This window comes from Solenopsis invicta, chromosome 4, assembly GCF_016802725.1.
Source record: "Solenopsis invicta isolate M01_SB chromosome 4, UNIL_Sinv_3.0, whole genome shotgun sequence".
Taxonomy (NCBI): Eukaryota; Metazoa; Arthropoda; class Insecta; order Hymenoptera; family Formicidae; genus Solenopsis; species Solenopsis invicta.
Genome location: NC_052667.1, coordinates 4,931,280 through 4,956,638, shown reverse-complemented (window position 1 = coordinate 4,956,638; position 25,359 = coordinate 4,931,280). Strand labels below are relative to the sequence as shown.

The following is a 25,359-nucleotide window of genomic DNA, read 5'->3' as shown; positions in this document are numbered from 1 at the left end:
AAAGCAAATTAACTTTTTCGCGCTGAGCAGTGTAGTAGATCAATAAAATATTCTGAAAGCTTTTTGATTGTCTCTTTATTGACAAATGTCGAACGTGCAACTTAATTAATATGTATGTACTCTGGTTCCAACAGAGATGGGCACTGTGTGTGTATGTGTGTGTGCATGTAACAGTTAATTTGAGACTCTGTTATCTTCCATCCACGGGAAACCTTCTAGAACATTTCGTAAATCTATTGGAATACACAAGTCATGACATGCGGAGGAAATAATTTACTTCGATGCGTATAGCGCGAGAAAAATATTATTCGTATGATTTTTCTATTGTTGCTATCACGTTGTCGCAATGAGGAGTCAGAGAGGAACTTCGAGCCAATCGGGGATCGGGAATCGGACGAACGTAGTGGGGACCACTGGAAGAAATGTGTGTGAAATCAGGCCGATTAGGCGGCATACGCGTATTCCAGCAGTAGACGTTAGAGCGGCAAGATGGCTGGTAAGTTTAATAGAGCAATTAGATAATTTCGGTTGAACGAGCTTTCCCCTTACGTTCAGTAGAAGCGCAGATAAGCACAACAATCCCCGTGTAATATTAATTAACAGGGACGAGTCTCGCGACGATTGTATCCGAATAACACTTGAAACGATTCTGCTAATGTGGAGAGCAAGGAGGGGTAAAGAGCCCAAACAACACAAAGTCTAAAATCGGGTCATAAAACGTCTTTAAGATGTCTTTAAAACCCATTTCAAAAGGTAGACTTCAAGGTGTCTTATGAGCCAATTTTAGACTGCTATCTGGGAAGGTAAACTGGAGTTTTACCGGAGCAACAGATGGTCGAATGAATGCCGGCCGGCGTGCGCGTGTGCCTTGAAATACACGGAAAGAACAATTTTACTGAAATACAGATCTAAAAGTAAATGTGTTGAACTATTTAAAAAATTGTATCAGATGTTTAATTTAATTGCCAGAATGTCAAAACTGCAGCAACATTTAGCATGCTTGGAAATTCTATTATTTTGATGGCCTTGAAATTCTTTTTCCATTACAAATACATATATAGATGTGTATCTGTATTTAACACAGTTTATATTATGGCAATTATTAAAATTTCAGTCGAGTAGTCTGGAAAATTCAATTAATCACACGCAACGGGTATTTATATAAAAAAATGGCACGCATAATTTAGTTAATTTATATGAATAGTACATGTGATTTTGCTCACTCGAAGAAGAATTACCGATTCGATTTTTATAAAATAGATTTAAAAATCAAGATAATGAAAGGAAGGGTTAATGAACCGAGCAAATTCGTCGAGTTAAACAAATTAAAACTTGGGAATTGCGTATTAATAATAAAATCGTAAAAAGATTTGTTTCGTGCCGATTAATACTAAGTGATTATCGTTATGTCTCTTATAGATTATAAACTTGGAAAACTTCTCAACGAGGGAAAGACGAAGAAGGTTTACGAACTCCTGAACGACTCTACGTTATGTTTACTGGAAAGCAAGGACCGTATTACCGCCGGCGACGGAGTAAAATCTCACGCCTTGGAGGGTAAAGCGGAGATTAGCACGTCCACCACTGTAAAGGTCTTCGGATTGCTCAGTCGAGCTGGTATCAGGACAGCTTACGTTAAGCATGCCGGTCCAAAGTCCTTCATAGCAAAGAAATGTGACATGATACCAATTGAGTGGGTTACTAGAAGGCAGGCAACTGGTAGCTTCCTAAAAAGACATCCTGGTATGTTAATTTCTTAGAATTATCACAATTGAGGAAAATGTTAAGGAACACATACATGTATAATTCCCAAATAGCAGAATGTATGCAGCATATCAACAGTATGCCAGCAAATAATTGTAAAACAAATTTCTATGGGATTGTAAAGCAAATTACCGACATTTTTTAATAGAAAGTATTTTTGAATTGGTTTTATAGAATTCCAAATTTTGTTACACAATTAAAGTATGTACAAAAATAAAGAGGGCAAAGAATAATGCTAATAACGAAAAAAGTTTTTATTTTTAAAAATGTTAACGTGTAAAAAGTTTTTTTTCACATGAAATCGAAAAACTGTTTGCTCTCTTCATGTTTAACTTTATGCATACTTTAATTGTGTAAAGGAATTTGGAATTCTACAAAGCCAATTCAAAGATATTTCCTAATAAAAAAATGTTGGTAATTTGCTTAATCTCTTTAAGATTAGTTTTTGCCATTACGATTTGTCAGTCACAATACAATAGAAATGCAACAGAAAATGCAGAAATAGAGCACATCTTGCTCTTGTTATAATGCTAGGTTTACTCGTTTTCTGATACATTTCTAATGATATTAAAAAACAAGTACATTGCTTAGCTGTTGTTAGACTTTTACTAAGATAATAACACACGTCTGCACTACATTCTCTTAGATTTAACTGTTTGGATTGTTTCAGGTGTACCTGAGGGTTACAGATTTAATCCGCCTCTGCAGGAAACGTTTTTCAAAGATGACGCTAATCACGATCCACAGTGGTCCGACGAGCAAATTATTTCTGCGGGTTTCCAAATGGGCGGTAGAAAGATAACGAAGGACGAAGTAGATATTATGAAACGCACCACAGTTGTCGTTTTCGAGATTCTTGAGAGAGCTTGGATGGTGGGTAACAGCTCGTTGATAGATATGAAGATAGAATTCGGCGTAGACTCGAAAGGAGAAATTTTACTGGCTGATATCATCGATAGTGATTCTTGGAGACTCTGGCCTGCTGGAGATAAGAAACAGATGAAAGATAAGCAGGTAAGGCTATTTTTTTCAATAACTTGAGAAATTTCCATTAATATTACATCAGCTGTAACTTGTTTAAAATTTATTGTATTTATTGTTAGGTATACAGAAATCTAACTACCGTAACGCAAGAAAATTTGGAGACTGTAAAGCGTAACTTTAAATGGGTAGACGAGCAATTGGATCATATCATTGACGCACCTACTCCATTGGTTGTCATACTCATGGGCTCCCCGTCCGATCAGGATTATTGCTATAAAATTCAAGAACGTGCTATCGCATTAGGTCTGAAAGCTCAGCTTCGAGTTTGCAGTGCTCATAAGGCAACTGAGAAAACACTGAATATTCTTGCCGAATATGAAGGCAGCGGAGAAAACGTATGTTTAAAATTTCATCTTTTTAGCTCACCATAATATAAATTTTTAACAGATTAGATGAAAGTTCATGAGATTACTTTTTATCTATGAATTTTTTGATAAACACAAAATAGATCTGTAAAGAACATTTCGCGAAAATTTCAGCTTTGATAAACAGACCATACTATTCATTATTAATTTTAAGTTGTTTACCAATAAAGTTGTGTACAAATGTTGAGAATAATTTTTGCAAAATTAAGCAATATTAAACATCAAAAAAATATATAAAATTTGTAGATGCAAGAAAATCTAATGTACATTGCATCATTGTTAGAATTATGAAATATAAAATGTAATAGTAATAATTAATAGTAGTGTAGAAATAATTAATAATTAATAAAATCATTTCATTACACAATACTGATAATTGCAGTTATTTGCAGCAACAGTGATGATATTGTGCAATTTTATCATGATATTTATCGTTACGACATTGGTCACTAACTCACGATATCAAGTGTACTAGCAAAGGATAACTATATCACAAATACTGACCCGTCGAAACAGACTGCGTTATCCTGTTATGCCTTAATTACAAAACTCGTTACGATAAAGAGAGCGATAGCCATAAAAAGATTATTTATTTTCGTTTATCACAAGTTTTTTGATTTTTTTTTTCCGTAGGTAGTACTGATAGCGGTAGCTGGCCGCAGCAATGGTTTGGGTCCAGTACTCTCCGGCAATACAGTCTTGCCTGTCATAAACGCCCCACCTTTGAGATCGGACAATATTGAACGAAGCGTGTGGTCCTCGCTTGATGTCCCTTCAGGTATATTAGTTAATTGTATTCATAGTAATTGAATTTGTCTTCTAAAACGTAAAATTAAATTATATTTACAGGCCTTGGTTGCATGACGGTCGTGCATCCAGAAGCAGCTGCACTCGCGGCGGCGCAAATCCATGCGATGCACAACCATCTGGTTTGGGCTCGTTTGCGAGCGGAGCAACTCTCCAACTTCATAAGTTTAAAAAAAGCCGACGTTGAAATCCGTTCACTCCGTTTTTTGAATGATTAAAGCGAATCGATTAACAAAGTTTCGGCTAACAAAACAATAAATTGCAATTAAATTCATTGTTAAAACAAAACGTTATTAATATCGACTGCGTTTCGAAATTCACTGCTAGTACTGAAAAGCTATGGTATACATAACATAAATAGAACACAATACAGTCGTGAAAAGAACTCGACATTTTTAATACATATTTTAGTGTATTAATCCGTTTCGAATGTTATTTTTGAAAAATTTTGTAAAGAGCGTGGTTTTAATTTTTTCTTCATAATATTTTTTGTTATGTATCCATGTAAATCAAGATACAGTTATTAAAAACAGTATAATTGTGCCATAGATTTACGAATTTTACAGTATCAATGATTACGTTAGCTCTTTTCATATATACTTTACTGTTATTGATTCTGGTAATACTTTACTGGTTTCAAGTATGCAATATTCGTATATTTCCATTTAAACCAATTTTCGAATAGTATAAAATTTGTCTTTATATGTATCTATAAGAAAATGTGTTTGTTACACCTAAAATAAAAGAAGTGCAAAATATCGAAGATCTCTTTCTATGTACTGTACAATTATATTATTTTCAATTATACTAAATAAAATAATATAATTATATAATACACAAACCTATATATACAGAGCCATGTTGCATAAAATAATTCTACAACATATCTACCTGCAAAGTAAATACGTCATAAATAAGCGAAAATTGAGTTTAAAAGAATATTTAAAAAATTCAATCACATTAAATATAAAAAAAAAATCCAATAAAGTGTGGATATGAAAAGAAAACATCGCCCAAGACTTCAATTGCTTTCATACAATTAATAAGCAATTGTCTACGTATTTACACGCATATACTTATACTTTCTTATATACATGTAAATAAAAAATTGGAACACGTTGTATCTTACTGTATGTACATCGAACAATTGTATTAATTACTAGATCCTTGATTTTTAACTTGATAAAGCTTCAATCTCCGCTACCTCCTTCGGACAGTTTTTCGTCAAGACTTCTGGGCCGTTTTCTGTTATTAAAATATCGTCTTCTATGCGGATTCCTAAACCGTGAAAGTGCGACGGTGCGTAAGGAGTTTTCGGACTTACGTACACACCTAGGGCAGTAAAAAAAAACATTACCAATTAATTTAAATTATTAATTTACAATTAATTTTTTAAAACAAATATGACACTTTGAACAGTACCAGGTTCCATTGTTATTATCATTCCAGGTTGTATTCTTATGCTTCTAGATATTTTTCCCGTGTCATGCACATCCATTCCTAAATAATGACTGACGTGATGCGGGCAGTACGAGTACGCGGCTGCTAATAATTTATTCTCGTCTATGTTTTTCGGTATCAGGCCGATTTCTTGCAATCTTTCTCCCAGAAGAAAACACATGCGGCGAAACGCGTTGTCCAACGACGGCATTTCTTTCAGGCTCTCTATCAAGTTCTTTTGCACGTCGAGTACTATTTCATAAAGAACTTTCTGCTCTGGCGTAAATTTTCCGCTAATTGGCCACGTTCGCGTTATATCGGACGAATAACCGTGATACTCGCAACCTGTAAGAGAATAAAGAGATGCACGAATGTTTCAATTACGAATTACTAATTCTATACATTTTTATACAAACCTGCATCCATCAAGACCAAGTCGCCACTTTGTATAATTTGATTATTAGTAATATAATGTATTACGTTTGCGTTCCTGCCTGCCGCTACGACGGGAGGATATGCCAAATATTCAGCTCCGCGCATACGGCATTCGTAATCTACAGTGGCAAACAACTGATGCTCGCTCATCTCTGGCTTTGAAGATTGAATTGTTTTTACAATAGCGTCAGAGGCAATTCTGCAGCTCTCTCGCATTAAATCGATTTCGCAGGCACTCTTGATCAAGCGAATTTGATGAAACAAGATCTTGGGAGAAGCAAATATTTGATTATCCGTCAATTTGATCAATTGGCACAGCTTCTTATGCAAGATTGGTTGAACAACATCAGTATGATCATACCATATGATGCTGCTTTTGTCCTCTTGAACGAGTGAAGTCAGAAACTGTTCCAATTCTCCAATTGGTAGAGCGTAATCTGTGCCGAACACCTCGGTCGCCATTTCAACGCCGGTTCTTGGGCCATCCCATAGTTCAGAGTGTTCATCTCTAGTTCTCACAAATATGGTGTACGATGACTTATCCTGCTTGCATGTGAGTACTAAGATACTATCTGGTTCCTGACACCCAGAGAAATATAAAAAGTCTGTGTTCTGTCGAAACACATATGGTATCTTGTCCGACATGTAGACCTTGGACGACGCGGGTATGACGACTATTTGCTGCCTGTGTACATTCTTGACGTTGGTCGTTAGCATGATACTCTCTACTAATTTTGAACGTCTCCTCTTAAGTTCCTGAAGCGATATACCTGGAAGCACGTCGCCGTGCTTGATCAAGTGAGGATGTGTTGCGGACGTAGGTTGTCCGCACGCGTGCGGGTGTGCATTCCGTGTGCATTCTCGCTGCTTTAGATTGCTCTTGAGTGTTGTTTCTGTCGAGAAGTATGCTAACAATTGATAACCTAAAAACATATCAACAAATAACGCTTTTTCTTCTAACATACTTAATGAAAATACCGGATTTAATGCAATCTTTTATCACTGTAATAGTGATAATTTTCTTTCAGTTCATTGTAAATATATCGGCATAAATGCGTTTCTCACCAAATTTATTCGAATTGTATCTCAACGAATGTTTTACGCTATTTAACATATTTATTCCTCAAATGTTTTTAATAGCCACTGGCACTAGTTGCAAAATTTTATTTTCTTCACTGCGAACAATGTAATATTTTTGTGACACATTCGACGCTAGTTGCAGAATTTAACCTATAAAATTTTGACTTGCACAGCTGACAAATGTGTACGAGAATAACCAATCACGTGTTCATATGAATGCTGCCATGTTGTTATGTAATGACGCTATAATTTAAAAAATCAATTGATTTTTTAATTATTTTTATTATGTAAATTTACAAGATAGGTTCACAAGATCTATCACAGATATCAATGCATGTATGATGTATACATGTATCACTAATCAATTCATTATTATTTTCTAATTGCATTGATGGAAAATAAGATGAAATATATCTGTTTTGCGCCAGATTTTTATTTACTTTCTTTGTTTTTTTTTTTAATTTCAAGAATTCTTAACTTTTTTGTTCTAAGAATAAAAGATTACTTTCTCAGTGTTTTTGAAAAGTGCTCCATCAATTAAAAATTCTGAGATCAATTTTCATCCTCATAGGTCGAGAAAAACAATTAAGAACAAACGGAGAATTATAAAAGATTCAATAACAAAACATAAAAATGAGAAACGTAGGACGGAAAGAGAGAAACAAGGTATTTCCTAATAACAGGATTAGTTTATTCTCTTTGTTGACAAAGCCACCAACGTTGTAGATCCATGCATGTTATAGGTGTGTGTATTCAATCAATACGCCCGCGTCCATGCACACGGCGGAGACACGAACGTATTAGAGTCATAATTTTAAACATGAAAGACAATAATATAAAAAACAATAGAATCGGACACAATGGGATTCCTCGAGATGCAACTTCGAGCCAGGTGAATGAGGTGAAGTGGACAATGATGAGGCGACCAGCTCTCTCGCTCCCTTTCTCGCGCCAACATGGTCACGTGGCAGCGGAGCGAGCGCGAGACGGACACCGAGAAGAAACAGCTGATCTCGTATAGAGGAGTGTCCAGAGTGGAGCACCTCCGGGACAAGGGAGACTACTTCGCACGCGTTCATTGACGAGTGTTGACGGGTCATCATGGGTCATCAGATGTCAAAATGACAGGCGGACCGCGACAGGCGATGCGCGAACGTGTCACGCGCCAGACGCGGACGATTACCGCGCTATCGCGCGAATACTGGCGACACTAGTGCCGTGTTAATCGGTAGGTAATTGAGCTAGAACCGATCGACACATCGCCGTCGCGATCGCGGGCCGATGAGGAAGCGCTCGCGCGTGTTTATGAGAAACGCATGAACGCGCGCGCGCGCGTGTGTTTGTGTATTTGCGTGTGCGTGTGTCAAAATAAACGATACCGCAATGTTACGGCGTTCGGTCGAGCTTTTAATCGCGAGCGATGAACTGACAGCGACAGATGTTTACAGATGGTGACAGGCGGCCAGAGGACGGAACGGGCGGCGAGGGCAGAAACTCCGGGCGGAACGCCGCAAAGTGCGCCAATCGCTAACCTCTTCTTTTGCCCGCGATCGAGTTCCGCGAATACCGGGAGTAAACAGACTGTTTCGACAGTCTCGAAGAGTCGCCCGAAGGAATGTCTCCTTCCCCTTTTCTTTCCCTTAATTAACGAATCGAGAAAGTTCGAGAGAAAGAGAGAGAGAGAGAGAGAGACTTGGGAGTAATAAATTAATCAATCTTGAGGGACAGAATTTTCTATTTATTGATCCGCGGAGAGACGGATTAACAATAGTCATGCGATCGCGTGGAGGTGAGAAGGGAGAACAATACTTTCGAAGAAAACGAAATTATTATTTTTAATTGAAACTCGTGAGAGAGCTCTGTCCATCTACCTGTATCTGAGGGAGAACGAATCCAACTGAACATTAGAGGTCTTCATAAATGAGATTGTAGACAAGATGAGCAGCCAATTAAATATAACGGTTAGGCCAGAAGTAAGATTGGATGCCAAGTGGTTGAAGACTGATCTACAACGATTCCTCTATCGTGATGGGTTGGCCGAATTGTGGAATGAGATGGTACGAGATGGCGAGATTGTCGGTTCTTTCAGCGATGGTTTAATTAATGCTGCAGGAATTGTAGCAAAGAAAGGTATGAATAGAAAAATATAATAGAAACTTTTTAATTTAGTTCTTAATTAATGTTCTTTATTGGAGGCAGTAAAGAAGGGAAATGATTCAAAATATAGATAAAATAATGAAGGGATAAATTGTATTAACACAAATTTTTTTTGTTGACTTTCTTGAATAACTCTCTGTGTATTTTTCAGGTGAAAATGGCCATTATTATTGTGGTATGAGAGTGTTGTCTTGTCTTTGCTGTGATGGAATTTGTGGCCCACAACATGGCTGTAATTGTACTCCTTGTCAGAAATTGGATGAGGAGGACACTGCAAGGACAACAGCGATGGTCGAAAAAGCTATGTCTGCCAAGCGGATAATGGACTCGTGGCTCTGGGGACCACAGCCATGTAAACATTTACATTGATGTTTTATTTATTTTAAATTGCCTAAATTCTTATTTGAGTTTTTACTCCAAATATTTCATGTCTTTGCTGTGTGCAAGACAGATAAAACAATGGCAAATATTTGTTAAAGAAAAAATTAATTTTATGAGATAAGTCGATATTTTACATTAAATAGTTTGCATTTCTTTGTTTAGACAAAATATTGTAAATATTGCAAATAATATCTTTCCACATATGTTTATATGAACTAATAAGAATTATTTTTATATTTTTTTGCTAAGTTTGTATATCGTTATTTATTTATTTATGTTTACATGTATTTTTTCAGCATTAACGGACTTGAAAGGATGCATCGATTTATCGATTAAGGAGCAACGGAAGCTGTGTTGCGAAGTCGCAAATAGCACGTTATCTGCAACACGTTTAAGACAACGTCTGATAGTCGCTCGAAGATATTTCACCGCTTTGTCTCGTCATAAGCCACAAGAGATCAAAGATACCTCAAATTTACCAAAGTCTATTGGAAAATTACAAAAAACGTTGAGTATAAAATTCTGTGTACAGCACATGATTATATTAAGTTGTGTATTTATGTTTGCAAACCCTATTATACACAGCATACAGGTCAAATTTCCTAAGTGATTTGTTTTCTCGTGAACATTACACGCAGAGTATTGAAATACAATTATATCTTTATCCTCAGAGTACGTTATTTTCTGTGTTTTGTTCGAAATAACACTTAATTCTATATATAATAACATGTAGATTGTTCTAATGTTTAAATTTTTGTAAACCGCAGGCCGAGACCTAATGAAAAGGCGACCTTAGGATTAGCGCGCGTTGGTTCACGCGCGGCCCTCAATTTCTCATTCGCGTACTTAAGACGGGCTTGGAGATCTGGGGAAGATGTCGAATTTTGTAGTGAATTATTGACCGAATCGTTGGAAGCGCTGCAATCGTTACCGGAGGCGACTCTCTTCGATGAGAGTAATGTTTCTCAAGTTTGGTTGGAAGTTGTAGAAAGATCAGCAAAATTTTTAAGACAAGTTGTCACAGGGTATGTATATCTCGCTTTTATATAAATTTATAATAGTTTCAAGATACAACGAATATACATATATGATGTTTGTTTTCAGGGAGGTAACCACCGGACGATCATGGCGTCCAGTGCCATTGTCAGATCAGCATACCGCTCTTTGTTTACTACTGGAATTGGTTGCACAAAGAGCTACTCTCTCTAGTTTATTAGATTCTGTGGTTTTACTACTCCATCTTAGTGGTAAACACAAGAATCAAGACAATCGAGTCACTCCACCTGGAAGCACGGCACCGCTTGTCCCGCTATTACGGCGGTTGAATATGATACCAGCGACAAAATCTCGTAGACATCTTGACAGAAATGTGACGCCTGGGCCCTGCGAAGTATTACTTAAGTATTTACGATTGCCGGATGACGACGCTGTATCCGTCGATTTGAGAAAAGCCGCAGTTATTATAATGTGCAATTTAAGTAGATTGGCCGCTCCTCTTTTGCCACCTGCTAACGCCGAGTATGGATTTCCGAGGAATGGGAATGGCAGACAAACGTATCAGGAGGTGCTAGCTTGGGGCGGTGTAAAGTTTGGAAATGGCTCTACTCCCTTTTATTGCGACCCAATTGCGGGATTGGGCATAAAGCAGCTGTGTTGCACCGAGCGATCATTAATGATCTTGTCGTTGAATGGCAACGCTTACAACATGTATCACGGGTCCGAAACTCAATATCCGCTAAGAGTGCACGGTTTTTCCGATAAGCCAATCACGATGATCGCGTCTCATGCAGACGGCAAGCATTACTTAGCATTAACGCAAGATGGCTGTGTGTATTCTTGGGGCAACGGAGACGGCGGTAGACTGGGACACGGTGACACCGTCTCATACGACGAGCCGAAATTGATCGAGTCACTTCTAGACAAGAACATCGTGTTTATAGCATGTGGCAGCACGTACTCGGCGGCGTTAAGCGCCAGCGGCGAATTATACACTTGGGGAAGAGGAAATTACGGTAGATTAGGTCATGGTAATTTCGACGATGTTTTGACCCCAACGTTAGTGACAACGTTGAAGGGCCACACGGTCGTGCACGTGGCCTGCGGTAGCGGTGACTCTCAAACATTGTGCGTGACCGCATCCGGCATAGTCTTTTCTTGGGGAGACGGTGATTATGGAAAATTAGGCAGAGGAGGCACGGACGGATCCAAAACTCCAAAGATCGTCGATAAGCTACTGGATATCAACGTGGTGAAGGTGTTTTGCGGCGGTCAGTTCTCTGCAGCGTTGACGGCTCATGGGGAAGTTTACACGTGGGGAAAAGGTGATGCGTATCGCCTAGGTCACGGCAGCGAGGAACACGTCAGATATCCCAAAGTCATCGAATCGTTGAGAGATAAGAAGATCAAAGACTTGTCCGTAGGCACCACCCATATATTAGCGCTAACGGAAGATCAATTTGTTTACGGATGGGGTAGAAACGATTACGGTCAAATCGATCCCACGTTAGGTCCTGTTGTTTCTGAGCCTACATTATGTCCAACGTTATCCTCGAAGACTGTCATCGGTTTGGCGTCAGGTCCGACTCAGAGTTTTGCCTGGTGCATGTCAGCGTGGTCAGGCGGAGCTAGCAGAGTGGCCTTCGTCGTCGACATATGCGAGGAGACTTTTCAACTGTTGGACACGCTCCTGTCGAAGTCGTGCGAGGGCTTACCAGGAATACGACCACCTACGCAGGATCGCGAGTGCTTGGCCGTAGCTACGTTGAACTTACTTCGATTACAGCTGCATACCATGTTGACGCATAATATTGACACTAAATCCGTTGGACTCGCAACTAGCAGTCCGCTATTAAGCTCGTTAAAGCAACGCTGCGTCAATCTGGCAAGCGGAACCGGGATATTAGCGACGATACAAGAAGCAGCGCAAGCGGTCCTACAAACGGGCTGGAGCATCCTACTGCCAACGGCTAACGAGCGTGCAAAGACCCTGTCTAGTTTCTTGCCAAATACCTCGAACAACGTGGAACAATCTAGTTCAGCAAATATGTACATAAATAGTGGACAACGGTTCATGGCAGATTTATTGGTATCTAGTCTAATGGTGGATGGTGGATTAGAGTTAGCGTTGAAAGCTGCGATCAAGGTGGAAATAGCAGACATGCCGGACGAGAAGGATTTTCTTGATGTGGGCACGTCAAACGTCGTCAAAGTGAAAATCGAAACGAGACAGGGTATGAAAGATGGTTTCAATTCTGGAAAGAACATGACGACTATCTCTCTTCTTCAATTAATACAGCAATTAATTAGAAACGGTACGTGCATTACGCAATCTAGACTACAAGGGTCGTCGCAGCAGATGGATCGAAACGAGCATCTTCGAAGATTCGATAATTCGCCTAGTCTAAATCTTCTACTGCGTTTCCAACGGTTGTTAATCGCGCAGGTGTACGAATGTATCACGCGCAAGTCGCGCACGGAAGATTTACACGATCAAGAAATGATGGGTGCGGAGTCGCTGCTGAAAAAATATATTGCACAGATCTGTGACCATGCAACCGAGATACTGCCATTGGCGGCTGAAATAGGTGGTCGTTCCGTCAAAGATTTTATCTTCATCGCTGGTATCCTGAAAGGCGATATAATCAACGTATTGCTTTCCGAACTAGTGACTTGCTTGATATTGCTACAAGTAGATTACTCTATGCTGCTTATCGATATGAACTGGATGGAAGTGATCGCACCGATTTTGGACTCGCTGGACCATTTTGTGAAACTGGCGCCGACGATGGAAAAGAACGAGGCGGACGATTTGTCCTGGCCGGGGATCATTGCGCCACTACATGGAAATAAGATCCAGGAGGAGCCTTCCTTGATACGGTGGGCAGACTTGGAGAACCACAATCGCGACGGCGGCCTCTGGGTAGTGGTAAATAACAATGTCTATGACGTGCAAGATATTAGAAACGACGGCTCCTGGTCTCCTTACGAAGTGCTACAACGGTACGTCGTCGGGCGGGATGAAACTTCGGCGGTTACGCAATGCGGCGCACCGTATAGTCAACTGTCGCCACCGCGGGGTATGATGGATTCCTGCTTTGTCGGTCATTACTGTCAAGCTGAGCCCGACGAGAACGCACGAGTCACGATTGAGGTCACCGATGTCTGCTCGTCTCTGCTGGACACGGAAAGAGCTTTAGGATTTTTGCTGGGCTTGCATGCCTACCGAATGCGACAGAGTCTGACGCTTCAATCAGCAGAGAAAGAAGCCGGCGTATGGCTCACCGCGAATTTCTTGCGGGGTGGGCTGCAAGTCTTACAACCGCCGAATCCATACGAGGAGGAGAAAGACGAAGCGAGAAGTAATACGTCGACTGCCGCTAACTCGCCCACGGAACCGCCGCTCCCGGTACACGCGAAAAACGAGCAGCAAAAGGAGCATGACGACCGAACGATCGCGTTTATCCACACATTAGCCGAAGCGCATAAAACTGACGACGGTCACGTCCGAGCATTTTTAACGATAGTCGACAGATACTCCAAAGCTAACAATCTATTCTCTCATGCTGATTTCTGTGGCGATCATCCGGTCGAGGAAATTAGTCGTGTTCTGATGGCTGTGATTATAAAACACCTTGGTCTCGGGCAGCAAGCGCTCACGTTAGCGGAACAGGAATTAAAGACTGCTAACAGCACGAAACTGAGCAATCAGTTAGCCGACATGGCGCGAGCGATTTATCAGACCAAGTGGAACTTGGTGCGGATTAGACAGCAACAGAATCGCAGTTACAAGGAAGTCTGCGCGCCCGCGCAGGAGAGGTGCCGATTTCTTCTGTATGAGGTCAGATCCGCGACGAGTTATGAAGTTAAAGGGCTCGAAGATTTGAAATTACTACATACCGTCCCTAGATTCAAGAGAGCCGCTCGCACGGTCTTAGCCGATATTCATAAAAATAAAGATTCATCCGGTGGAGGCGGTAAGCCGGAGGATATCTTGAACGCGTCGATACAAAACGCTAAAACGAAAAACAAACCAGACGGGGACACAATGTCCTCCTCTAAGGAAGGTCTGACCGCGACGACTTCCTCCTCCACGAAACTGGAAGATATATCGGATATAAAGAATAAAATTATGCAGATGACCGAAAAGATTCGGTGCGGACCGATATGGGATGCTGCCGATTACAACGGTTTAATGACAAATATTATCGAATTCGTGATCAACGATGGCATTGGCGGGGACGTCGAGACGTTGCGCCGTGCGATGTATTGCCAAATGCAACGCGCCCGTGTACGAGAACAAGGTATCTCCATGATGCGAGAATTATTGAAAAAAGACTACCTGATACCATCGGTGAAGTATTCTTTGCTTAATGGTTGGCTCGGCTTGACCTACGAGAACAAGTCTCTCAGCGACGGAATCACGCATTGCTTGTATAATATACAGTTAACGACCCCGTATCAAAAATCCAAAGTTATTCTAGCCGAGGCTGAAGTAATCTCATGGGCGATACAAGCTTTACGGACGTACGTCGTACAGGCGGAGCTGCCGAACAAACAGAAGGTCAGCGGGAAGAGCAGCTTGAATCAAGGTACTTATACTTGGTTACGAAAGTTACCGAGAGCGAGATTCCTGTTGACTATCCTCGGTATGCTGACCAATCACCAGTGTGCCAATGAAATCGGATTGCTGGTTAATTCGGGCCTGTTATCGAGCATCTTAACTTTGCTGAGGCAAATTGGACCATCGTCGGCAAGTTTTTGCGAGGGCAGCGAGGGACAGGGACAGCAAGGCGCAGACGGCGAGGCACCGAAAGTTAAGACGGAAATTACGGCAATTTACGAGGACACGCTTCAAAAGAACAAACCGCCGACTGTACAACTGAGCGGGATGGAGTTGGCGGCGTTGATGAAGGTTGGCACTCGAGTTGTACGAGGAGCCGATTGGAAATGGGGCGATCAGGACGGCCCACCTCCCGGCGTAGGTAGAGTTATTGGCGAACTCGGCGAGGACGGGTGGATAAGAGTTCAGTGGGACAACGGTGCAACGAATTCGTATCGCATGGGTAAGGAAGGTAAATACGATCTAAAATTGGCCGATCCACCGACACCACCCGATGAGGATAGCGACGAGACCGATAGTGATACCTCGTTCGATGGGAATAAAATGGAGAACGTCGGTTTTCATGGAGAAGATCTACACCCAACTACATGCCTCAAGTCGGCATCAACGAACTTGTTACGGATAATTTTACTCTCCTGCGGCGTAGAAGCGGATAAAGTACCCACGATAGCTATCAAAATCCTCACCTCCACTTTGCATGGAATAATATCGACTGCGAACAAATCTGGCGAATCAACCATGCATGTTCAATTAGCGAGGCAGCATCACGAAACTTGGGCAACCTTTAGTCTTTTAAGGGCGATTGCGAAATCGACGGGATTGTGCAAATCCTTGAGTTCGCAAACCTGGCTCAATCTTCTTCTAGGCATCGTCGTTGACGATGCTAAACCTTGTCTCGAGAAGCAAATTATGATCACGAAATTATTAGCAGCTGTTCTACCTTCGTGGGGGACAAACGCAGTTTTGAGCGATATGATACAATTTTTAGAAAAGTTCTTTGGAATATTGGGGCAAGTGGCGCTTACGTGCGACATCGCTGCCGGTTCTGAGCTTCACTCGAACAAATGTCGTATGTCCTTGACCGCGTCGTACGGTTCTACGGTAGCTGAAGAAATAATATGGTTGATTAGATTCTTGCATTCTCTTCCTGGCTGGAACGAAGCTATAAATAGATTTCTCTGCTCGAAGTTAACATTGACGGTAGATCTCTGGAATGACAGCTCACTATACCACATACAGATGAATGAGAACGGTGGCGAAAATGGTGTCTTCATTCAACGGACAGTCATGGCGACTCTCGTTGTTCTCGGTGGTTTGGATAATAGAATAAGAATTGGCGGTTTGGTGAATTCGGACGGCGAAGTAGGCACAGTATGCAAGTTCACAAAACATTCGAAGATCGTTATACAGCTGTGGAATGGTAACGGAACACGGAAAATAGTGCCGTTCCATGGAGTGAAGCGGATTAATGAAAAATTCCAATTGGAGAGGATGCCGTTAACAGAGACGCTTATATCTGTCTGGGCAAATTTATTTTTGGGTATTGCTTGCTTGGATAAACGACCTGGTGGTATGCCCGTTATCGCTGGCTCCGTCAACGCGGCGATATTACGAAGTCAACAGCAACAACTTGCGGCCTTGAACGCCGGGAAAGCCATGCTCGCCTATCAATCGAAGTTGCGGAAGATCTTAAAGTATCCATTAGCTAATGAAATCAACGACGATGAGAAACGTGCCTCCACGCTTTTGCAAGAAATGTTATTACGCGCCACAAAGCCACAACCACTAAAACCGATATTTAAGCGTAGGGAGTTGGAGGAGGCCGCTCTGGCAGTCTCTCAATATCTAGTCTCTGAATCGAGGCATACACCTATCCAACGAACCGGCATAACTTCGGATCCTACTACCCCTACATCTGACTGCTCGTTAGTCTCCTTAACGTCGAGCCAGAGAAGACATTGTAAAAATACAACAGCGAGAAGAAGCTCCGCAGCGGCACCTGTAAGTCCTTTAGTAGCTCAATTAATCGAAATGGGCTTTCACAGGAAGAGCGTTGAATTCGCTATCAAAAGCATGAGCGTCGCTGAGCAAGGCAGCGTAACGGCAGAAAGTGTGGTGGGCTGGCTGCTGGAAAATCCGGATGCTGCCCTTAGTGACTCAGAGACCTTGTCCAGCTTGGAGGGACTGACTGATGGCAGTGACGATTCGATTAGTGAAGATTTGGACGATTCACCGTCGGGGCAAGAGGGTGCTATGGGTGGTAGTGTACCGCCGACGTATATGAAACGCTCAGATTTCCTGTCAGTCGACGAGTATGCGATTTACGTTCGCGACAACGTAGTTCCGAATATGCTGGTACGATGTTGTAAGAGCTACGAGGAAGTGGAGTACGGCGATGTCGGCCAGGTAGTGAAGATCGACGCGGAGAACTTGCATGATCTGAATGCTCAAGTTGCGTGGCAACGAAAAGGTGGCACATACTGGGTACGTTTTATCCACATAGAATTACTTGGATTTCCGCCGTCATTGCCAGGTCCACCGCCTGCGTTGAAAGTCGGGGATAAAGTTAGAGTTAAGGCATCGGTTACTGAACCGAAGTATAATTGGGGATCCGTAACTCATCATTGCGTCGGAGTAGTCACAGCGATAAATAATGGCAAGAATGTAACTGTAGATTTTCCGCAGCAACATGGATGGACCGGTTGCGTCGCCGAGATGGAAAAGGTACCATCCTGTCACCATTCTGTGATCTGTAACTCGTGCTGCCTGTCGCCGATTTCCGGTCCGAGATTCAAATGCAAGTACTGCGACAATTATAATCTGTGCGAGAATTGTTTCTATACCAAGCGATCGCACCGACACGGTTTCAATAGAATTGCGGAACCTGGCTCGGCAGCTGTTTATGCCGGAAGGCCAGGCAGATACCACAGGCAAGATCTGTCAGAATCGTATTTAATCGACGATTGGTCCAAGTGCATCAGGACTTTGAGTGTATCTTCGCGAGAAAATTGGGCGACGCGTCTGGTAGACGGATCCGGAAAATATTGGCAAAGTTGCGGGTCGCAGGGCAAACACTGGATTCGCTTAGAAATGTTACCTGGCATCTTGATACAGTCCTTGAAGATTATCGTCAATCCACAGGATAGTAGTTACATGCCTTGTGTAATAGCGGTCAATGTAGGAGATTCATTCACTAATTTAGTGGAATTTAGAACGATAAGTATACGTTATTCAGATACTAGCGTTACATTACTTCAAGATATTAAAGAATATTATCCATGTGTCGAAATAGCGATAAAACAATGTCGAAATGGCGGTATAGATTGCAAGATACATGGTTTGCGCATAATTGGCCGTCAGAACATGTTCGAGAATCAGCTGACAACCTCGGTATCTTTTCTTGCGTCCGATTGGGAAGTTTTGCAAGAACAAGTGGCAATACAACGTAGTACCGATACACCGCCTCAGCAATCAGCCGTTTACGTTTGGGGCTTGAACGATAAGGATCAACTGGGAGGTCTGAAAGGATCTAAAATCAAATTACCAATATATAGCGAAGTTCTTTCAAAATTAAAACCTATTCACATAGCCGGAGGGAGTAAGACTCTTTTTATTGTTAGCCAAGAGGGCAAGTTGTACGCTTGCGGGGAAGGAACGAATGGCAGGCTAGGTCTAGGAGACGATAACAATGTATGCGAACCGAAAGCCATACCTTTTCTGAGTCAATTCGTGATCAAGAAAGTGGCGGTACATTCAGGCGGGAAGCACGCCCTGGCGCTCACTCAAGACGGTAAAGTTTTTTCGTGGGGCGAAGGCGAGGACGGCAAATTAGGACACGGAAATTGCATATCGCTAGATAAACCGAAGCTTATCGAAATACTTAAGTCGAAGAGAATTCGAGACATCGCTTGTGGATCAGGACATTCGGCGGCAATCGCGAGCAACGGTGAACTGTACACCTGGGGCTTAGGCGAGTACGGTCGACTAGGTCATGGAGACACTATCACACAAACAAGACCAAAATTGGTGCAAGCTTTAGTTGGACAGAGAGTCGTTCAAGTAGCTTGTGGTAGCAGAGATGCTCAAACTATGGCTTTGACCACCGACGGTTGCGTGTATTCTTGGGGCGATGGTGATTTCGGTAAGCTCGGTCGAGGTGGAAGCGACGGCTGTTATACACCTTTAGCGGTAGATCGATTGAACGGTTTGGGCGTCATACAAGTTGAATGTGGTGCACAGTTTTCCCTCGCCTTGACGAAATACGGCGAAGTATGGACGTGGGGAAAAGGAGATTATTTCCGTTTAGGTCACGGTAATGATCACCACGTTAGGAAGCCCACGCTAGTCGAAGGCCTGCGAGGCAAGAAGATTATTCATGTAGCAGTTGGTGCGTTACATTGTCTCGCAGTGACCGATACCGGTCAAGTGTACGCTTGGGGTGATAATGATCACGGACAACAAGGCAATGGCGCGACGAGCGTCAACAGAAAACCATCATTGGTGCATGATCTGGAGGACGCGAGAGTGAATAGAGTATCTTGCGGTTCGAGTCATAGCATAGCTTGGGTATTAGTCGACCAACCTAGCAACGGGAACCAAGATCCAGTTACATTTCCGACGGTGAGAGATCCATTGGGCCAGATGTGTCTGGGCCTGAATAACGCGCCGGAGCAAAACGGCGCAGTTGCTACGACAAGTGACGTCGTTGCTACGAGGCCGTCGCTCGCCAGTATAATACTCTCCTTAGAGAGCAACGTTGCGAAACAACAAGCTTTACAACATGTGATAAATGCTCTTCTCATTATGCAGGCGCGAGTGGCGATAGTAACAGCTTTGCAGAGCCATTCGATGCTGAACGGATGTGCGTCGATGAAGCACGCGCCAATAGCACCGGTAACGGACGTGATACCACCGTCGGAGGTGGCTATGACATCGAGTACCGAACACGCAGTTTATCAAAATGTTGGCGACATTGCGCAAGGCGGAGGAGAGGCTCCGGCGAACGTCGCCGAGGCCGTCAATGTAGCCACTAGTCCCAAGCTAACTCCTGAATCAGAGGATTATCCGTTAGCTATGTTAGCTATGTCCATGTCCAGCTCCGCCAGTTTGTCTTCGCGTGCCTCAAGGATGTCGACAAGTGCGATGAGTGTTATAGCTGCCACTTTAACATCCAATGCGCAAGTGGTAGGTGAGGATGGCGCGACAGGCTCTGGTTTAGACGAATTCACGTCGGCGTTAACGGAAGATGATGCGAGAGTTCTGGTAGACCTGTTGAAGTTAGCAGTAGCCAGCAGAGTCTGCGCGTCGGCCAAAGAAACGGTATCGTCGGTACTGATTTCTCTAGGAAAGGTCAACAGCTCTATCGGCAGTATGCTTCTGGAACTATGTGTCACGGAGCTAGAGGATACTGCGGCGAACAGTAACTGTGTCAATAACACACCACAACCCGTAGTGCAAGAAACTCCACACCCTTACATAGACGACACTACGTTAACCGGCCATGTGAAGATACCCGGCGCGGAGGCGCTCCGAGTAGAATTCGATCGACAGTGTTCCACGGAGAAGCGGCACGACCCGCTCACGATAATGGACGGGAGCGGTAGAGTGGTGGCAGTCAGATCGGGCAGGGAGTGGACTGAATGGGGCCCAGAAATCAAGATCCAAGGAGATGAGCTGAGATGGCGATTCTGTTCCGATGGGTCCGTCAACGGTTGGGGCTGGAAGTTTACGGTGTATCCTATTGTGGCGAAAACAGCGCCGTACGAGCTCGGATCCGACAGAGCGGTGTTATCGCAGCCGACCATAGCTCTGGCTGAACATCTCCTCATGGACAACAGTCTGATAAATTCCGACAGAAACGTTGCCTCGCGTTTAGCCACCGCTCTTGGTCAGTGTAGTCAACTGAGCACTCTGTCCGCGCAGCAGAGAATGTGGGCATTGAAAAAATTACAGGTGGTTTACACAAATGGACCAGGTATAAGACCCGAAGTCGCACTTTCGTCTTTGCTTGGTTCCCTGCCGCAAGCGCTTTTAAGACAATACGCATACGAGGATCCTATGGTTAGAGGTGGCAAGCAACTAATGCACAGCGACTTCTTCAAGGTTCTCGTAGCGCTCGCGTGTGATCTTGAGCTTGACGGAATGCAATTCTGTTCTGAAGTGCACAAGTGGTCCTGGTTCCGAAGATACTGTCTCGCCGCCCGCGTGGCGAAATCGCTTGTCGACCGCACCCCTCTGCCAAAGGCGTTCTGCCATGAGGTTACGAAGCAGCTCAACGAGATGGCGATGGACGGAGACGCCGATTGTACGAAGGATCATGAGAATCACAATATATTCAAACAGGGACACGACGAGCAGTTGCTGCAGTGGCTGAATCGTCGTCCGGAAGACTGGACATTATCGTGGGACGGATCAGGCGCGATTTATGGATGGGGTCACAATCATAGAGGTCAGCTAGGAGGCCTGGAGGGTCCGAAAGTCAAGTTACCTGCACCATGCGAAAGTCTATCTGCGCTCAGACCGATCCAACTGGCTGGCGGTGAACAGACTTTGTTTGCCGTAACAGCCGATGGAAAGGTTTATTCGACTGGTACGGCGAAACAGTTAACTACTTGTCTTCGATGGATTGTTACGTGATGCATATCGAATTTTAACGCGATGCCTTGCAGGCTACGGAGCTGCAGGACGTCTCGGGATAGGAGGAACGGATTCCGTTATGATCCCGACGCTACTGGAATCGATACAGCATGTATTCATCAAGAAGGTTGCTGTTAGCTCGGGAGGCAAGCATTGCATCGCTCTGAGTTCGGAGGGTCATGTGTATTCTTGGGGCGAAGGCGATGACGGCAAGCTAGGACATGGTAATAAAGTATCGTATGATCGGCCGAAACTGATCGAGGATTTACTCGGCGTAGAGATCGTGGATATAGCTTGCGGTGGTCATCATAGCGCTGCTATTACAAGTGCTGGTTGGCTGTACACATGGGGAAAAGGTAAGATATAACTACAGGCAAGTAAAGTATTAAAACATTTATATTTTTAATAATTCCGAGAATATTTAATTATTACGCGATATATCTAATTATTAGAAAGTTGTCACAAAAATATAGTTTTGCATTGTGGTAAAAGACTTAATTAAATGCAGGACGATACGGACGTCTTGGACACGGTGACAGCGATGATCAATTACGACCGAAGGTGGTGGAGGCTTTGCAAGATTACAAAGTGATTGATGTAGCATGCGGAAGCGGTGACGCGCAAACGCTTTGTGTAACTGATGATGATAATGTGTGGAGTTGGGGCGATGGAGATTATGGAAAGTTAGGTAGAGGCGGAAGCGACGGATGCAAGGTTCCACTGAAGATAGATTCTCTGGCCGGTTTGGGTGTAGTTAAAGTTGAATGCGGTAGTCAATTTTCAGTTGCTCTGACGAGATCTGGAGCAGTTTATACCTGGTAATAGCAATATGTAGCACATATTTCTACATATTTTTCTTATACTGTTCATTCTAATAATGAATTATTTTTTTAACAACTTTTTTATATTCTTTATTAATAATTCTTTTTATGTTTTTTATTTGCGTGCAGGGGTAAAGGGGACTATCATCGTTTAGGCCATGGCACAGACGATCATGTACGTAGACCACGTAAAGTAGCTGCATTACAAGGAAAGAAAATCATTTCAATAGCGACGGGCTCTTTGCACTGTGTCGCATGTTCTGATAAGGGAGAAGTTTTCACTTGGGGCGACAACGATGAGGGTCAGCTCGGCGACGGTACTACGAGCGCGCTTCATAGACCAAGATTGGTGCACGCGTTGCAGGGCAAGAAAATCACGAGAGTCGCTTGCGGTAGTGCGCACACGTTAGCTTGGAGTACCGCGAAAGCTACGCAAAGCAGAATGCCGGCATCCACGCCCATGGAATACGATCTCGTTAAAGATCTGTCATATTCCGTACTACGCAATAGACTGGTGTTATTACATCATTTCGCGGAACTTTTATGTCCCGCTTTGGCTATGTTTCCCATCACCGGGCATATTGGATTGAGTAAATTAGCGCCTATGTTGGTATATAGTATAAAGGAAGCAACATTCCGCAAAGTTATTCAAGCTACGATGGTCAGAGATCGTCAACATGGACCTGTGATCGAATTGAACAGGATACAAGTAAAAAGAGCTAGAGCAAAGGGTGGATTAGCTGGTCCAGATGGTATAAAATCTGTCTTCGGACAAATGATGTCAAAGATGTCTCTCTTGACACAGGACGTACTGTTTCTACCTCATAGAGTATGGAAAGTGAAATTTGTGGGTACGTATTCTATTTACGTATAATCGCGATTTCTCATTACATTACTCAAAATCGCTAATGCTTTTGTATTATTTTAGGAGAGAGCGTCGATGATTGCGGTGGTGGATACAGCGAGAGTATTGCAGAGATGTGCGACGAATTGCAAAATGGCTCCTTGCCGTTGTTTATACCTACACCAAATGGTCGCGAAGATAATGGCACCAATCGGGACTGCTTTTTGTTGAACCCAATGGCCGACTCCCAATTGCACATGAATATGTTACAGTTCTTAGGCATTCTAATGGGCATTGCTATACGAACCGGTAGTCCATTGAGTTTAAATTTAGCCGAACCAGTTTGGAAACAACTCGCAGGTATACCTCTGACACCTGCCGATTTGACGGAAGTCGACAGGGATTATGTCCCTGGATTGCTTTGTATCAGAGACATGGATCCCGACGAGAAGGTATTCCAAACTTTAGAAATGCCATTTTCCACACCTTCCGCTGCAGGGCATGATGTTGCATTGTCTAACAGGTAATGAATTCAATAATTTTCAGATTTCATAATATTTGATTTATTATGCATTCATTTATGTATTTATTCGACCTGTGTATTCCAAATAATATATTTATATAAATTATATATATATATATATATATATATAAACAAAATATGACAAGATTACTTCTTGAATTTTCAGATATCTTAAAATAACACCAGAAAATAGGCATGAATATGTAAGATTGGCGTTAGACTATAGACTACATGAATTTGATGCTCAAGTAGCAGCTGTGCGAGAAGGCTTATCGAAAGTCGTTCCTGTGCCCTTATTGGCACTATTTAGCGGTGCTGAACTTGAAACAATGGTTTGCGGCAGTCCAGACATACCGCTTAATTTATTAAAGTCCGTTGCAACATATAAAGGTATATAGTCTATTATAATTGTATGTGTCGTACTGAAGTTATTCTTTCATATTTACGGTTTTAAAATAAAAAAAATGTTTTACCTTTCGTTTTGCAGGTATTGAAGCGATTGCACCGCTTGTACAGTGGTTCTGGGAAGTTATGGATGAATTTTCCAATCAAGAAAGATCGCTTTTCCTTCGTTTTGTTTGGGGTAGAACACGTTTGCCGCGCACAATCGCAGATTTTAGGGGCAGAGACTTTGTTTTACAAGTAAGAAATTGCCATATCCATCTTTCGACAAAAAATATTCGTTTAAGCATGCAATTATTATACGCTATCATTATTATTTTATTTTTTAGGTAATGGATAAGTACAACCCACCGGACCAGTTTCTTCCCGAAAGTTACACTTGCTTTTTCCTTCTGAAAATGCCGCGATACTCGTGTAAAGCAGTTCTACGACAAAAACTGAAATACGCGATTCATTTTTGTAAGAGCATCGATACTGACGAGTACGCTCGAGTACAAGCCGCAACCAATTCCGACACCGAAGATACAGATAGTTTAGCGAGCGAAGAACACACTTCGCTTTAAATCATTCATTACGTGAAATGGTTATTTGTGTTTGAAGTGACATTTCCGTTCCAACTTCTTTAAAGATGTGTTCACAGATTCTTCAAAAAAAGTCCTATTTTTCTTACACAATATATTTATATATATGCTACCACATTATGCTAATATACTTAAATACATATACTGCTTTTGTAGCACGACCAGTTTATTGTATAGTAGATGTTAATAAGATTAAATAAATCACTAAGATTATTAGGGTTCCCTTAGTCAGTAATATTATTTACTTTATAGCTAAATATCAAATGATTATTTAATTTCGAAATTTTTTACTAGTTTTAGTCAAAACTGTTAGCGTTCAAGAAATAGTTCGTATAACGTCGTTATACATTTTAAGGTACGTCTTAGAAATATATTACGATTTACAAAGCAGAAAATTCCATTATGATTTTTTAAATAACCGCATATTTCGATTGCATGCTAAAGTACCATATGTTAAAA

At 42.2% G+C, this 25,359-nt stretch overlaps 3 protein-coding genes across 5 annotated transcripts; 2 read left to right on the top strand and 1 right to left on the bottom strand.

The window, feature by feature from the left end:
* Positions 1-146: 146 nt before the first annotated feature.
* On the top strand, positions 147-4,738 carry LOC105195586 (multifunctional protein ADE2). 2 transcript variants are annotated; one of them, XM_011161055.3, is made up of 6 exons: positions 147-496; positions 1,420-1,743; positions 2,435-2,778; positions 2,868-3,143; positions 3,807-3,951; positions 4,023-4,738. In XM_011161055.3, exons 1-6 carry the CDS (start codon positions 490-492, stop codon positions 4,196-4,198), a joined length of 1,272 nt encoding a protein of 423 aa, XP_011159357.2. In that variant the 5' UTR covers positions 147-489; the 3' UTR covers positions 4,199-4,738. The 2 variants fall into 2 exon arrangements, with proteins under 2 accessions (XP_011159357.2, XP_011159356.2); XM_011161054.3 differs by lacking the exon at positions 147-496 and having other exon boundaries at positions 1,392-1,743.
* Positions 4,217-7,280, bottom strand: LOC105195585 (xaa-Pro aminopeptidase 3). The gene is made up of 5 exons (XM_039447816.1): positions 6,921-7,280; positions 5,837-6,778; positions 5,403-5,765; positions 5,110-5,312; positions 4,217-4,871 (listed from the first exon to the last, which is right to left on the bottom strand). The coding sequence occupies exons 1-4, from the start codon at positions 6,967-6,969 to the stop codon at positions 5,155-5,157; spliced, it is 1,512 nt and encodes a 503-aa protein (XP_039303750.1). The 5' UTR covers positions 6,970-7,280; the 3' UTR covers positions 4,217-4,871; positions 5,110-5,154.
* Positions 7,281-7,651: 371 nt separating this feature from the next.
* LOC105195587 (E3 ubiquitin-protein ligase HERC2) lies at positions 7,652-25,295 on the top strand. 2 transcript variants are annotated; one of them, XM_011161057.3, is made up of 13 exons: positions 7,652-8,163; positions 8,384-9,065; positions 9,244-9,444; positions 9,770-9,980; positions 10,241-10,498; positions 10,578-21,682; positions 21,762-22,085; positions 22,238-22,547; positions 22,680-23,401; positions 23,479-23,917; positions 24,084-24,307; positions 24,405-24,559; positions 24,649-25,295. In XM_011161057.3, the coding sequence occupies exons 2-13, from the start codon at positions 8,873-8,875 to the stop codon at positions 24,880-24,882; spliced, it is 14,376 nt and encodes a 4,791-aa protein (XP_011159359.1). In that variant the 5' UTR covers positions 7,652-8,163; positions 8,384-8,872; the 3' UTR covers positions 24,883-25,295. The 2 variants fall into 2 exon arrangements, with proteins under 2 accessions (XP_011159359.1, XP_039303746.1); XM_039447812.1 differs by lacking the exon at positions 7,652-8,163 and having other exon boundaries at positions 8,195-9,065.
* Positions 25,296-25,359: the final 64 nt, after the last annotated feature.

What these genes read in the sequence shown, in the direction of transcription:
- LOC105195586 (XM_011161054.3), top strand. Translation starts at nt 1,407, where the DNA reads ATGTCTCTTATAGATTATAAACTTGGAAAACTTCTCAACGAGGGAAAG. An exon ending in CTTCCTAAAAAGACATCCTG is followed by an intron (nt 1,744 to 2,434) that starts GTATGTTAATTT and finishes GGATTGTTTCAG; the next exon opens with GTGTACCTGAGGGTTACAGA. An exon ending in ATGAAGGCAGCGGAGAAAAC is followed by an intron (nt 3,144 to 3,806) that starts GTATGTTTAAAA and finishes TTTTTTCCGTAG; the next exon opens with GTAGTACTGATAGCGGTAGC.
- LOC105195585 (XM_039447816.1), bottom strand. Translation starts at nt 6,969, where the DNA reads ATGTTAAATAGCGTAAAACATTCGTTGAGATACAATTCGAATAAATTT. An exon ending in CTTGGTCTTGATGGATGCAG is followed by an intron (nt 5,766 to 5,836) that starts GTTTGTATAAAA and finishes ATTCTCTTACAG; the next exon opens with GTTGCGAGTATCACGGTTAT. An exon ending in GATAATAACAATGGAACCTG is followed by an intron (nt 5,313 to 5,402) that starts GTACTGTTCAAA and finishes TTACTGCCCTAG; the next exon opens with GTGTGTACGTAAGTCCGAAA.
- LOC105195587 (XM_011161057.3), top strand. Translation starts at nt 8,873, where the DNA reads ATGAGCAGCCAATTAAATATAACGGTTAGGCCAGAAGTAAGATTGGAT. An exon ending in TTAAGACAAGTTGTCACAGG is followed by an intron (nt 10,499 to 10,577) that starts GTATGTATATCT and finishes GTTTGTTTTCAG; the next exon opens with GGAGGTAACCACCGGACGAT. An exon ending in GATGTTGCATTGTCTAACAG is followed by an intron (nt 23,918 to 24,083) that starts GTAATGAATTCA and finishes TTGAATTTTCAG; the next exon opens with ATATCTTAAAATAACACCAG.